General features: G+C 37.9%; 1 protein-coding gene across 1 annotated transcript in view; it reads right to left on the reverse strand.

The window, feature by feature from the left end:
• Nucleotides 1–15739, reverse strand: part of shank2b (SH3 and multiple ankyrin repeat domains 2b) — a 370640-nt gene that overhangs the window by 323897 nt on the left and 31004 nt on the right. Inside the window, exons 5-6 of the mRNA XM_025008967.2 lie at nt 14544–14711; nt 10473–10589 (exon numbers count right to left, since the gene is read on the reverse strand). Of these exons, the coding sequence (XP_024864735.1) occupies nt 10473–10589; nt 14544–14711 (285 nt within the window). The remainder of the gene's footprint in view (nt 1–10472; nt 10590–14543; nt 14712–15739) is intronic.

Consider the following 15739-nt stretch of genomic DNA (forward strand, 5'->3'; position numbering starts at 1 on the left):
TCCTTCAACTGAGCCCTCTCTAGCCAATAAAAATGAGAAGTTCAAGAAATACCAAGGGCTGAATGAGAAAACAGAGAAGATGTGGAAAGTCAACACCTCAGTGGTACCAGTGGTCACTGGGACACTCGGTGCTGTGACCTGCAAACTGGAAGAGTGGTTCCAGCAGATCCCGGGAACAACCTCAGAGTTTTCTGTCTAGAAGGGTGCAGTCCTAGGATCAGCTAAGATACTGCACAAAACCCTGAAGCAATTATTACAAAATTTTTTTATCATGTATTTTTTATGTAAATACAGCATTTCCCCTAAGTTTCTGGCCTTGAGTAGCTCCCATTTGCGGTCCACCAGCAAACTCTGAGCAGCCGGGACTCCAGGCAGGCTGTGTGACAAATTAGAGTAAGGGTAGTGCTAAGGCTAAGCCCCCAGTTCACCCCCAACCCGTTCACATTTCAACCAATTTTACTTATTCAGTGACACACCCACTGTGAAACAGACCTTGGTAATCGGCAACTTCATAGTCCAAATGTGGCACTAAGGACTCCAGCTACCATAATTCCCCTTTCGATAATACTGGGGAAAAACTGAACTATTAATAATCATAAAGATTCTGCAGTTGTGCACTGTTTGATACTCCTCGAGTTGTTAAGGATTTTTATGTTAACTATCTAGCAAAAAATCATAAAAAAAAAAATCTATGTATATTATTAAGTTTGTTGCTGAACAGTGAGTGGATTTATCAGTTAATATTTTCTGAACTTTCAGATCAGATTTTTTTTTTTAATTTGCGTTGATGGTTTTAATAAATGCCTCTTTTTAAACTCTCCACACAAAGACTGAACAAGTCCAAATTAAACAAAAGTCTCTAGTTTTCCTTCCAACTTTTCTCTTTTAGTGACAGCCATGCAGATTTCCTTCACTCATGGTATTGTACCTCTGTGGGATGGTGGCTTCTTTCTGCGAATGCAAAACTCAGGGTCAGGAACAAGGCACTTAATGCCATAAATACAGTGCTGGAAAACGTGCAAATAAAAACATTAATTCCATTATAATTTAACAATTAATCTGGATTGGGATCCATCCTGCAAATTCTGGGTCTGCCCAGGCTCTCCTTCCAGTGAGATGTGCTTGGAAAACTTCCAGAGGGAGGCACCCAGGAAGCACTCTAATCAAATGTCTAAACAACTTCAGCATGTTATCTTTAAAGCTAAGCCCAGCCACCCTATGAAAGAAGCTCATCTTAGCCACTTGTGTTTGGGATTTTGTTCTTTTGGTCATGATCCATACCTCATGACCATAGGTAAAAGTTGGAATATAGATAGACCAGTATATTGATAGCTTTGCCTTCGACTCAGATTTCTTTTCACCACCACATACCAGAATAATGATCTCATTTGTGGACAAGGCTCCTATCCATCAATTGCTACATCCTATTGCTTGTGAACAAGACTCCCAGAGTCATTATGTCTGATGATTGTTCTGTTTTGAATCATGCTAAGTACACTAATCTTAATGGGTCTCCTGTTGGAGGAGATAAAGACGTCCACACAAAGAACCTACAAAACACTGTCCACTCACCACAGTAGCTGCCAAAGCAATGGGCCAGCAGAGGAGCAGCACACCATTATCAAGATAAGTATGATTTAACAACACCAACCCACAATAGCTAAGGCAGACAATCAGCATTCACAAAAATATTAACAAACTCCTATGTGACAATGCCAATTTATGCTTGGGTTAATACAAAATTCCCTAAATGAGGACAAAAGAAAAGAGCCAGTCACAATGTTAAGAAGACACACATCATTACTGTCAAAACTGAAAAGCATTCCTAAAAACTCTAATAACATACAAAATTTAAATGGAAGAAACATTTACTCAGTTAAACAACATTGTAATTACTTCTACATCAACTACACTGACTGATGCTTTACATTCCTTACATTCCAGCTCACAATTAGCAACCAGTTCAACTGTAACTTTAAAGCCAACCTAATTGCAATGAAATCACCTACTGCTAAAGAGATAAAATGGATCACATGAACATTGCTTCTTAATAATAACTGTGGCTTCTTAATAATAACTTGATTTTGGCCTCCATCACAGAGGACTGGACATAAATGATCAGATTATCAGAGAACAGTTCAACCTATGTTTGGTTCAATCAATTCTAAAGCAAACATAAAATCCTCAGAACAAAAACAGCCAAATATAATGTTATTTGCATAACATCCAAATTTTTGGAAGAAAAACTTTGGCCAGTAGCTAATCAAAATAGCTGATACAGATGAGCATGGTCCACAAATAAAGAAATGACTCCTAAAAAATGCAAATGTTCTAAAGCCCCAAAGGCAATACCAACAGTGATCCCAGAAAAATACAATTTTGAAGAATTTGCTGTAGAACAATGGCATTGGAGTAAAAATGGAGAACTAAATAGTGCAACAAAAGAACTAATAATTTTCAGATTTTCACACTGAATGTAGATCTTTGTCATATTCTTGGAAACAGTGGGAGAAAATCTATCTGTACAGTGTACAGCGTTTACAAACATATTTCAGATTTTCCAAGTTTTTTTTCACAATTATCTTTAACTAGAAATGGAAGGACAACAGACAGAACAGAAAATATACTGTATTTTGGGGACTTGTCAAAATTGTTCTGAATAGGACCCAAAAATGCAAACTCACACGTGAACTCATTGAAAAGAATAGTTAAAAAAAAAAAACTCCACTTCCAACATCCTGCCAGCCTGGCTTCACTGCATCTCACATTTTCAGGACAGTGCATATTCCTGAAAGGTGTTTCATAAGACGCAACGTTATAAATTCTTAAGAAATCTCTTATTTGTCTGAAAATTACTGCAATATACTCAGATAGTCATGTCTACATGTGGAATCACATTATTATACTTCAAAATTCTCAGTTTCAACGGCATTTCAATCAAAAAAGCTAACTGCCATTTTATACTAAATAGAGCTAAATAAATAAATTAATATAAAATACATTATTCATTAAAAAAATACCAAAATATTCTCAGATGATCAAGTCTACATCTGCAATAATATGCATTTATCTCCAAGTTCCTAAATGAAATGCTTCTTCTATAGTAAATTGTTCAATGCCATTTTATGTCACACATGGCCAAGTAAATAAATTCATGGAAAATAATAATACATAAACAAATGACCAAAATATTCTCAGATAGTAAAGTGTACATTTGGAATTATACATTTGTATTTAAATGTCCCTAGTTTCATTCCTGTTTCAGGAAAAAAAAAATGTTAAGTCTAATTTTATTCCACAATGAGCCAAATAAATATTCATAAAAAATCCGTAACTCTTCAAAAAATTACCAAAATATTGTCAAATGACCATGCCTATATGTGGAATAATATTCTTTCATTTCTATTTTCCTGCATTCTCTATGAAAAATTGCTAACTTCTCATTCTCATCTAGCTAATACGCAAAAAAATCATTAAAAATTTAAACTTTATCATAAGATTTCCCAAATATTCTCACCTCACCATGTATATATGTAGAATAATGTTTGCACTTTATGAAATCTCCACACTCAATGGCTTTTGCACAAGAAATTGTTAACCTTCATCGTAGCAGTGCTAGTCATACTGAAATATATTGAGAAGTTTATTAAAAAATCCATGCCTCAAAAAAAATCTCAAAATATTCACAGATGACTATTATCATGTCCATTATTTGCCCAAATTTTCCAATCCACCATAGTCTAAAACTTTTAAAAAAACAAAACAAAACTGCCCATTTCGGTTAGCATTTATAATTATTAATTTATTAAACACAAAGGGGCGCTCAAATCCGAATGTAAGTAGGCTAGATCTGAACAGAGTGCCAAATTTCAAGTTATTTGGCCAGAGTCAGAGCTGCTACTGCTAGCATGAGTTACAAACTTCATAAATAGTAATGGCACGCTTTAATATAGAGCTGAGAATTTGGATCAGCACTTTTAGGGTGTATGCAAGGAGCATATTCTGTACATCTTAGCCTTTTAAATTCAACAAGTGATCTTTTGTGAATTTTTTTAAAAGTTAAAGGCTAGACATACAATTTTGCACATCAGCCACGCCCACTTCCACCAATCATTACCATATTGATAACATAGTTTCAGGGTTGTATCTTGAAGATACCCACCATGTTTCATGTAAGTCCATTCAGCCATTTCGGCAGTATAAATTTTGTCTACTTATGAAGCTGATTTGGCCAAGTTCAAAGCTCAAAAGTTAGATAGCCTATTAGCCACGCCCACTTCATTATAATATTCAAGATATCATCTTAAGATGAGGTCTTGATCATCTGTACCAAGTTTGGTGTAAATCCGTCAAGTGGTTATTCAGATATAACCTTTTTGAAATTATAGCGCCCCCTATCGGTATAACTGCATAAAATTTATTACAAAGTGGCAACATCTCATCCACTATTGGGATCTAAATGCATTTTCCATAATCTTGAAGTATGGCGGAGATATTCATAGTTAACTGTTGTGCTAGCTAGCGCTAAAGTGTTTGGTATTGCGTCACTCGCACAAAATTCAAAAATTTTAAAACTTTTTAATCATCGCTTTAGCAGATCATTTATAGATTTTATGTACCAAGTTTCACATTGATCTAGCTTATAATGTGGGAGTAGTATTTGAAAGTACGTTTTGCCTTTAAAGGCATAACAAAATCTATAGCAAAAAATCTAGTCAGGCAGAAGTGGGCGTGGCCAATGTAAAAGTGATGCAGAATCATCCAAACTTAAGGTCCCATCAAGATTTTGAGTGTAGGACTTGCGGTTTAGGAGTTATTAGCAAAACTCATTGTCCTTTGCTATAGCGCCCTCTAGGTATGGGACGATATGATTTTTTTTTGTCTGAGTAGCAGTAGGGTTTTTCTATCAGACTCCCTGGTTGGCTTTTCCCGAGCAGTTTCTGGTTTTCTGGCCAACGCATTTTACCAGAGAAGTTGTACGGATGAAAAATCCGTACAAAAACAATAGGGTTCCCTGCTCCGCTGGGAGCAGGTCAATGGCCATCCGCTCACTTCCGCGGGCTTGGAACCCTAACTAACAAAACAACCAGTCCCTCCAGGATTTCGCGGGCATTTTTTGTGATTGTTGCGGGCTAAAATGCTTGATTTGCCCCTAACTCTGCGGAGCATTTAGGAAAATGCCCCGCGGAGTTAGGGGCGTCTAGCTCACAGCTGACCCGAAACAGGAACGCTAATGTCGGCCAGCCGTTATCTGCCGGCCCCTTCTCTTACGCGCGGTGGAACGGCTGGCCGACATTCGGGTTAGCCATGAGCTAGACACCGCTAACACAGCGGAGCGCGAATATCCAACATCCAACTTAAAACTAACTTCACTGCTGTGTTTTGCTTAAATCTTTGTGGACAAATGTGAAGCATCAGCGCACATTTTGGCTTCGGTCACTGCTCCTGCACGCTCCCGGCATTCTGATGTTAACAGGATGTGACGTCACATCTCTTCCCTTCATGAGTTATTTGGGGTTATTTTGGTTGAAGTTGCGGGAAAGTTGCGGTGTTTTGGACAAAGTTGCAAAAAATTGCGATTTCGCGGGGTTTGCTTGATTTTGCGTTAATAGTTGCGATCGCAACATTGCGAAATCCTGGAGGGACTGAACAACCAAAAAACCCACACATTAAACAAAACATAAAAAACCCAGGATCATGATAGAGAGAGCCAGCAAGTTGATTCAAAAGATAGTGTGACTTTTAAACACAAAAAAGCATAAAATTAACATCAGATGTAATTATAGTTCAAAAGGAAAAATGCTTATTGTGCAGAATATTATATTACAATATTATTCCTTTTTATGTTAATTTGCTGCTTGTAAAGTAACATTAGAAGTTTGATGTTATCAGTCAAGTTTTTTTAAGGGAAAGAAGGGCATTGCAAAGACAAACTTGGGCCCCTGGACATATATGGCATGTGTTTGCACTTGACAGGTGAGTGCTCAGATGCTAGTGATGTATGGACAAGTGTGGTTCAGTTAGTACATTTTATCAGTGTACTAACTTCTCTGAAGATCACTTATAGTTTATAACCACCAGTTATAAAAAGTTATTTGCTGCAGAGGCAGGATTATTTTTCTTCAGTAGAATTAGGTCTTGCTTTGATTCAAACCTACCACTAGGCTGCCTTTTATTAAAAGCTGTGGTTCTGTGATTGTCTGACTCTACTCTGAAGGCAATGAGTTAAATAGTCTCAGATGACCAGCATTTCAAACTAAAGTTAGAACCTGATGCTAATCTGGTTTGAGGGCAAGTTCAGAAGACCAATCATAATGATGAAGAAGAGGAAAATTGTCCAAAACAAACTAAAAAAGGCCCAAAAATACAAAATCTAATAAAACTCAAAAGTCATTAAAGCATGATTAGATCTAATTATTAATATTCCGTATTTTAATGATTAAGGTTCTGCAGGTTGTTATTGAGATATAAGAAAATGATTTAACTTTATTCTTTCAAAAACAGTCACTACACTTTCAAATTGCCTGTTTTTACACTAAATGGAGAACAACAACAACAAAAAGATTCAGTTTAGTGAATGGATTTGCTATAAAAATACATTTTTTATTATTAAATGAGATCAGTTGACCCATAAGCTTAATCAGCCTCTAAAACATTTTAAAAGCTCAATGTGGAAATACACAAATGTACAAACACATTTTTTTGAAGCACATTTGAGGCAGTTTGGTGAGCATAACAAGCTCAAAGTTATTGATACTTTATGAACAAACACTAAAGAAATATTTAAATAGTTCAAAGGTAGTTAATAATATAAATATTGTTGGTTCTAAAAACCGTTAATAAGAACAAACTTCAGAACGATCAGCTTCTGTTTTTGGCTACAAAAAGTACCAGAGCCAACTATCTAGGGATCCCTTTTTTTTCAGCCACCTAGGGAAAGTTTACTCCAGGCTGTTGGAAGGTTCAACTGATTGTCGAACCTTGGATTCAGGGGGAGGAGTGTTGCTTTCATCCAGGTAATGGAACAGTGGACTAGATCTTTACCCTTGGAGAGTTGCAGAGGGGGACATAAAAGTTTGACTCTTAAGTCCACATTTGTTTTGTGGATGTTGTACCAAAAAGATAAGGGAGTCAGAAAAACCGAGCTTGTTGAGTTTTAACAATTTAATATAAAATAAATGTCAAGCTGAACATCCCAGGGATGAGACAGATCTGAGCTGCAGAATTTGTCTAACCCCAGATTATCAGAGAGTGCGTTTTTGAAAAAGTTTTATTAGTAAGACATAACAACTCCACCAATCTCGTCATAACTGGAAGGCCATATCACTTCGAGCGTAGCATGACTATACAGGACATGCACTATATAGGACAATTCTGTTACATTTAATGAAGACATCTCAGAGAGATTATCAGTGTCTTATCAGTGAATCTTTTGTCCAAAAACATTGATTGATGGAATTATCTTATGACAAGTGTTCCCCAGGTGTTTTTGTTGTGCCGGGGTTGATTTTTAAAGACTATCCTGTCAAACTTGTTCCTTGTGTGGGTTGGTAGTAGAAAGGAGAATGTCAGGTTTGCAAACCTTAGTATCTCTCCGCTTTGAAGATGATGTGGTTCTTTTGGCATCTTTAGGCATGGCTTACATATAGTCTAATATATGCAACCAGTGAGAAGATGTGGGCTTATAAATTATATCTTCATAGTCTCAGATGGACAAAAATGTGGCAGACACGATGTGACTCTAAAGTAAAAACCCAACTTTAGCTTCAGTTTTTTTTTTTTTTACCAGATGTTCAATATGGGGAGCAAAGGCCAGGGCATCATCAATAAGAAAACCTAAGTAGTAAAACAGTAAATCAATAGTAAACTCGAAGTACTGTGAGTCTACTTAGATCTGAGAGCCCTAAAAGGTAGATGCTTCCTTCACCCCCTTTCAAACTATCTGTCCTATCAGTCCAAAATATGAACATTTTGGTCCTCAAAAGAGTGTCCATTATCCTTGAGGTGTAGGTGAACAGCTGAGTCCTGTTCTGAAGAGTTGGCTCTCTCCTGTGTTGAGCCATGCATCTGTGGAGAAGCTGTTTGGTTTCTCTAATATAGATTTCTGGACATTCCTTGCTGGACTGAACTGCATACACCACACTGCTTAGTTTGTGTATGGGTGCTTTGTCCTTAGGGTGGACCAACCTCTGTCTGAGAGTCCTGAGACTGATGGTTTAAGAGGGGGTTGAAGGAAGTCATCTATTGCCCCTTTTCCACTGGCTCTACTACAGAAGCCCCGCTCTACTCGGCCTGGCTCGGCTCGACTCTAAAAAGTCAGAATTATCGTTCATACTTTCTTTTGCTATACCACATGTTATCGTATGAATGCTGAGTCAGCATTCACACTATTGTTTTATGGAGGGGTTTTCTGTACTATATTTGCATCTAACTACTTCTGCATACTCTGTGCAGTTATACATTTTCATATATCAAAATGTTAATCTTCTTCAGTAGATGACTGCTATGACTTGTTTTTTTTTATAAAACTTTTTACCTTTTCAAAATATTTTACTTTAAAATTTCCCCATTAAAGTACATTGAGATCTCTATAAATCGTTCATAAACATTGTTCATCTTAAAATTTACTATAGCACACTTTTGCTAATATTACTACTACTAATACTACTACAAGTAATGCTAACTCTACAAATACTAATTCTACTAATTATCTAATGCTAGGAGTACTACTGCTATTGTTAGTTCTACTAATGCTAATGCTAATTTTACTACTGTTTTTGGTAATACCACTAATGCTAATTCTACTAATACTAATGTTAGTTAAAATCTAATGTTCCACTAAATTTAGCTAGGCCTTTGCTACTCGCTAACCTTTTGCTACTTTTAGATTTTTGTCAGCCATTTGCTACTTTTAACTTTTAGCTAGCATTTTGCTTGCTTGGTTAACATGTTGCTACTTTTCAGTCTTCAAAGTGTTTTGCTACTTTTAACTAGCATTTTATTACTTTCAGTTTTTAGTAGTGTTTTGGTTTTTCTGGCTAGCATTATGCTTTTTTAGCTTTTAGCTACCATTTTGCTTTTTTATTTAAAATTTGCTACTTTATAGTTCAATAATAACAGTTTGCTATTTTAGGAAGCATTTTGTTACTTTTAGACTTTGGTAGCATTTTGGTTATTTAGGCTAGCACTAGGCTAATTTTAGATTTCAGATAGCATTTTTCAAATTTTTTGCAGAGTTTACAGTGTTGCCAACTTAGCCACTTTGTCCCAATATTAAGCGAGTTTTCAGAACCCGCAAGTTTTTGGTTTTTTTTTAAAAAGCAACTAGCCACAAATGTAGCAACTTTTCCTTTTTCTGATGCTATTGGAGACTTTTGGAGACTGCTGTGAAAGCAAGTATAGTGCTTTCCAACAAGCAGTGGGTGAAGCTGAGGGTCCGTCCCCCGTCCCAAAGCAGTCACAGGTCGCTCAGTTCTCACACAGATTCCGTCTCAGCTTCAGTCAGAGCAGGAGATATTCAGCCCACTGCCACCAGACTGCTAATGAATCGTGCATGCACGAGGCAGTCATCTAATTAGTCAGCAATTCATTGCGAGATGTAAATGTAAAGTAAAATTTTCTGTCTAAAATAATTTGTTGCACTAAAATAACTTTGAGTGTCTGTTCTGGGTCACTTCTACTGGTCCCAAGCCTGGATGAAGGAGGTGGGTTGGAATTGTGACATTAAATACAACAAGATATGACAGAAGAAAACTCAATTGTAGTTCTAAACATTTTTAGGTATTTTTTTTATCTAGATTTTGTCTGTCCCACAATGTTATTCCTCTCTGCCCAACTATAAAAAAATAGGAACTGATGTCATTTAGCAACTTCTAGTGACTTTTAGGACAGCCAATAGCTACTTCCCTTACTGTAAGTGTCGCTTTAAGCTAGCATTTTGCTAAATTTAGCTTTCAACTCATTTTCAGCTTCTTCAGCAAATTTTAGCAAAATTATTCAGAATTCAGCATTCGCAATACATTTTTGCAGAAAATGTAGTTTTAGTTAGTTTTAGCTTGTTTTGAAGTTAAATCACAAGCGGTGGTAGCTAATGCCTCCCTTCCACACAGGTTAAATTAATTTTATGGCAGGCTTGAGACTTTGAATAATAGGGACAAAAAACACACTCTGGTGACTATTTTTTTAATGATGCTATGGCTCCCACATTTCGAGTCCTTCTAGTTTAAAATTTTTCTCTTATTTAAGAACCTTTATTATTATGGTACAAAAACACATTTATCCAACTTTAAAAAGAAGAAATTAGCCAGCAAATAGAAATAAATACATTGTGTCATAGGTTTCATAAAGTGCACACATTTCAGAGTCAAACAAATCAGGGATGAGTATCTAAAAGTAGCATCCATGCTCCACTATTCTCTGCAACACTGAAATCTGTGCAGCTTCAGCTCTCAGCCTGTCGCCTTGCTGCTCACCTGGTTGTACAGGGCACAGATGTGCAGCGCTGTGTTTCCTGAGGCATTCTGGGCGCTCATGTCTGCTCCATAGAACAGCAGATGTTCCAGATGTTGCACGTGGCCGTGACGGCAAGCCTGCACACACACACACACATTGGTTCACAGTAGAATAAAGCCTTCTTTGTGAGAAGAGGTGGAGTACAATGCTTTGAACACTAGAGGTCAGTCTGCTGCAAAGATGATGACGAGCAGCTTGTAACCTCATCTTGAACCCAGTCATGGAAAGAACATCTGTTTGCAAAATGTTATCAAATATAACATACAAATACAGAGAAATTGATCAGAAGTGAACAGACAGAGAATAAGAGAAAGGATTGTATGTTTAAGATTCAAGTTTAAAATTTAAATTTCAATAATGATGTGAAATATGGTGACAGATTTTTATGTAGGTTGTTGATCATCCAGTTTCCCTATAACATATTATAATTGTTACAGTGTTTCCTTTTTATTTCTTTTAGCTAAAACTTACCCAAACTGTAGAAGTTGGGTGTATTTTATTCTATAAGCAATAAATATACCAATCTAGTTAGTTTGAAAACAAGAAATAAGGTCAGAGTGTTTCGATAATGTGTTCCAAATTTTTCACTGAATTCAAAATCCTAAATGCACTTTAAAAAAGATTTGACAGAGACACGCAAGTTTTTGATCTGTGGGCGGAAACCTGAGTATCTGGTGAAATCTCAGGTATGCATGAGAATGTGCAAGGTACACAAGTATGGATGCAACTGAGTTTTCAACTTGCAACCTTTCTGCTGTGAAGTGACAGCCCTGGTCACCAGTCATAAGGATTTTTTTGTTGCCAGCAGCTAAAAGGTGAAGGCGTATGATCATGTTTTTGCCTTTCTCTAAATGGATCAGTGCAATATATAGAGCTATGGGGAGAGCATCCTCGGTGGATCTGTTTGCCCTGTATGCATACTGACAGCCTACCACCTGCCTTTGATGTGATGTGAGATCAACTTCTCAAAGCACTTCATAATGGCATGAGAGCAACTGGTCTGTAGTGTTTCAGGTTCCAGAACTTGCTATCTTTTCTGGCACAGGAAAAATGATAATTGATTTCAGACATGGTGGTATGAAGGCCTGTTACAAGGTGTTAAAATCTTTTGTAAATACTCCTGCAAGCTGGTCAGCACAGTACTTTGCCTTTCTTGGGCTGACTGACCTTAACACAAGTTTCACTTCATGTGTCAAAGGATGGTGGAGGCAGTGGGTCTGTTGTTGCTCTTGTAACCTCAAACCGAGCAAAGAAGTAGTTTAGCTCCTCAGTCAGTAATGCATCAACATACAGTAGATAGTGCTGTTATTGCTACCTTTAAAGTTAGTTATTTGCTCAATTCCCTGCCACATCCTGTTTGGGTTGTTATCAGCCAGTTGGTCCTTAGGCTTCTTTTTGTAGACCTTTGTCTCTCAGATGCCTCTCTTTAGAGTGGTTCTAGTAGAGCCGTACAGCTCCTTGTCCCCTAACTGGAAGGCAGCATCATGTTTTTTCAGGAGTCTTTTGACCTTGCTAGTCATCCATGGTTTCTGACTGGGAAGTATCCTGATGCATTTTTTTGACTGTGACATTGTCAACACAGTGCTTGATGTAAGACAGGACAGTCGCTGTGTGTTCTTCCAAGTAATCTTGTGAGAAGACATCCTCGTCAGTCTGCTCAGAGCAGTCCTGGAGCTAATAATTTCTATTTGTCAGCAGTGTGTTTACTCAAAAGAAGATGTGGCTGTATGAAGGAGAAGGAAGTGATGTTGCTCCACTCTGTTGCATACATAAAAGAATAAATATTGCTTTTGTTGCAGAAAAAAATAATGTATGATGATTTGTGCAGACAGGAGGAGTTAAGTTTCTAGATCTTGTTGAGCTGAAGTATGATGATCATGTTGCTAAAAATCTGAGGTCTTAACATATGCTTTAGCTGTGTGATAAAAATAAAAAATAAGGCAGGAGGCTCCTGGGAGAAATACTAATTGAGCTGCAGAAGTGCTTCTTCACCTTGACAGAGAAATGAGGTAAGATGATCATCATAAAAGTTATAAAGGCCAAAACACAAAACTGATTAAATTGAAGGCCTAGCATTCCTTGAAGGAATGCATATTGTCCACCACTTTTCAAGCCAGAGTTTTTATTTGATCTCTTCAAGACAGAGTTGTGATTCGCTCAAAACTTGAAAATGATATTATGTGCAATCCCATGCAATATTGTGAGATCTTGCAAACTGTGTTAGTTCGTCGAGTATAAGTTGTGAATGACTCTCAGCAACTACCACAACAATTCTTAGCTTCATATCTGGAAAACTGATTGGCTTACAGTGTTTTTTATGTTTTCCAAGGTAAGATGGCTGTGAAGGACTTCTTGAATTGTGTTGACTCCAAATGTAATTAATTTGTAGATGTACATCCAATTGTTATCTCCTGGGAGTTTCATTCAAATTTGTCCAGTGCTTCATGTGATATTTTGCTAAAAGACAAGCAGAGTTAATTCCAAATAGTTAAAGGCAACTTTTTACCACTCTGAATTATGTGTTGGGGATCAGTTTCAGTTACTATCTTATCAAATTTTATGTTAATATATGTAAAACTGACTGAGTTATAGCCATTTATCTGTATCTAAGGCCAGTTAGCTGTGATGGCCATCTTGAATTTGGTTGACTCTTAAAATTAATCAGTTGTACAGATACATTCAGTGATTCTGTTCTGAGGTTTATTAAATGTCATCCAGTGGTTCATGAAATATTTTAGGAACAAAGACAAATGCAGAAGAGCAAATATTTTATTACTGTCACGACTCTGTCTCCTGCCATGCCCACATTGCCATGCCACGACCTCATCACAGCAATCGTTCACACCTGTTGCCACTAGCATAAAGGCTCTCCCCTTCCTTTCAGTCTCTGCCAGATTATTGAAAGGTTCGCCCGGTAGATATCCAGCAATTCTCTAAGTTCCATGCCTGTCTTGTGTTTGACCCTTCGCCTGTTTCTCAACTCTCGCCTCTTGCCTGCTCCCCGTTGGAGACCATCTTGGATTCTGACCTTTGATAAAAGACCCTCGCTCTGTTCTCTGGCTCTGGCTCTCTGGATTATCCCCTATTGGATTTGATCGCAGTTCTCTGACTACCCGGTTTCGACCTCCTGCCTGTTCCTGGACCCCTCTGTTGGCTTAGTGCTCACTCAGAGCTCAACTCCCGCTCCCTGCTCCCAGTGCTCGACTCTCTTACCTGTTCTGGCCCAGGTTCGGCTCCACTACGTGAGTGCTATCTCCATTTCCGTCTTAACCAATAAAAGGTTAAACCTTTGTCTTTGTTTGCTTGGTTTGACTCCATCTAAGCCCAGTTCTGACAATTACTTACCTTTACATTTCATTAAAGCTAAACCTTGCCTTCACTTACACATGAACATTGTAGAAAATGTAAAACCATCGCAGAGCATCTTTACTGTAACAGAAAAACCTCTTTGGTTTGATGTTGCGTGTAAAATACTGAGACTGTCAGCTAATCAGTTTGTGGAGAAGAACTGAATGAACAGGAATGAGGAGAAAATAGATTCAAAGCTGACCGAGGGGTTTTTGCTATTAAGTGATGAATTTCTGCATTTTTATAACTTGTGTTTAAGTTGGTTAACACAATTTTCCAAAACACTGTTAGAGAAACAAGTAGAATTTTGACCAAGTGAACCAGCAGAAGCCGGTCTGCTGCTCACTTGACAGCTGATGTTATCGCTGCTGAAACCAGACAGATGGGGGATGGCTGAGGTTTTTTGCAACTCAACAGGCAGAGGGATAAGCAGTCTGATAAAGCCGATGGCTTGAACACACAACACTATGGAGACACTCACAGTTTGTCGCTGCTGCAGGGCACCTCTGTTTAAACGGCTTTATCTACTTCAATGGTTAACAGCTGCCAAGATGGTCCCCCACAGCTGGGGAGGGCCAGGGGTTTGTCCTCCCAATTTAAGCTGTTTCTGACACCCAACAGAAATATACCCTGTGTGTTTGTGTGTGTGGGTAGGTATGCGTGTGTGTCTATTTGTAACTGACCTGGTGAACTTCCTGCCAACCGTTTTCATCTTGGCAGCAAACGGAGGCGTGTTGGTTTAGCAGCAGCTCGCAGCAGCCGGGGTCCCCCCCAACCACCACACTGTGGTACAAAGGAGTTAGACCACGACTGTCCTTGTAGTCCGGAGAGGCCCCCAACTCGAGCAGAGTCTGTTTGGGGAGCAGGTCAGATGGGGGTAAAGAACAGGGAGAAGACAGATCAATGAACAGCTCTTTCTAAAGAAAGTATTTTTATCAAAAAAGTAAAAGAAGTACATGAGGAATAATGAGAGCTGCATTCCACTTAGAGGATATTCAGGTTTTGCACATATTTAACTAGGACTGAAATATAGCCTTTGTTGATATACCTGGTCTTTTTTTCTTTCAAGTCAGTATGAAAAAAATGGTAGCAGTGCATATTACAGTTCAACTTTTACCTAGGATTTACCTGTTACTTACAGGATACAAATGTGGTACTTAAGAGATACTGATACTTACATTTGCTTCTTTTAGCTTTTAGCAAGCCATTTGCTAACTTTAGCATTTAGGTTTTGTTTTAGTATTTTTACTTTTTAATTAGCCATTTTCTTTATTTACCTTTTTAGCTAGCATTTTACTAATTTTGTCTTTTAGCTTTTGTGTCTTTTAGCTTTAACTAGTGTTGTGCTTTTTTCCCCTTTCAATCTTGTGTTAGTTTTAGCTTTTGTTTTGTTAGTTTTAATTTTCAACTAGCTTTTTTAGCTTTTAACTAGTTTTCTTTTACTTTTAGTTAGAATTTTGCTAATTTTGGCTTTTCACTAGTGTTTTGTTCTTTTATCTTTAAGCTAACGTTATGTGTTTTAGTCTTAAGAACTCAGTTTCTGCGTGTTCAACAAGTTTTAGCAGTCATTCAACACTCACACTGCATTTTGACAGAAAATGCAATTTTTCTAGTTTTGTCTGCTTCATGTTTCTATGATACCTCTCCCTGGGCTGCCACCTTATCGTGGTGGAGGGGTTTGAGTGTCCCAATGATCCTAGGAGCTATGCTGTCAGGGGCTTCACGCCCCTAGCAGGGTCACCCAAGGCAGACAGGTCCTAGGTGAGGGGTCCGACGAAGTGCAGCCCAAAGACCCCTTATGATGAGTAAAAATATTGGACACAGTGTTCCCTCGCCCGGACGCGGGTCACCGGGGCCCCACTCTGGAGCCAGGCCTGGA

This window comes from Kryptolebias marmoratus, linkage group LG15, assembly GCF_001649575.2.
Source record: "Kryptolebias marmoratus isolate JLee-2015 linkage group LG15, ASM164957v2, whole genome shotgun sequence".
NCBI classification, from domain to species: Eukaryota; Metazoa; Chordata; class Actinopteri; order Cyprinodontiformes; family Rivulidae; genus Kryptolebias; species Kryptolebias marmoratus.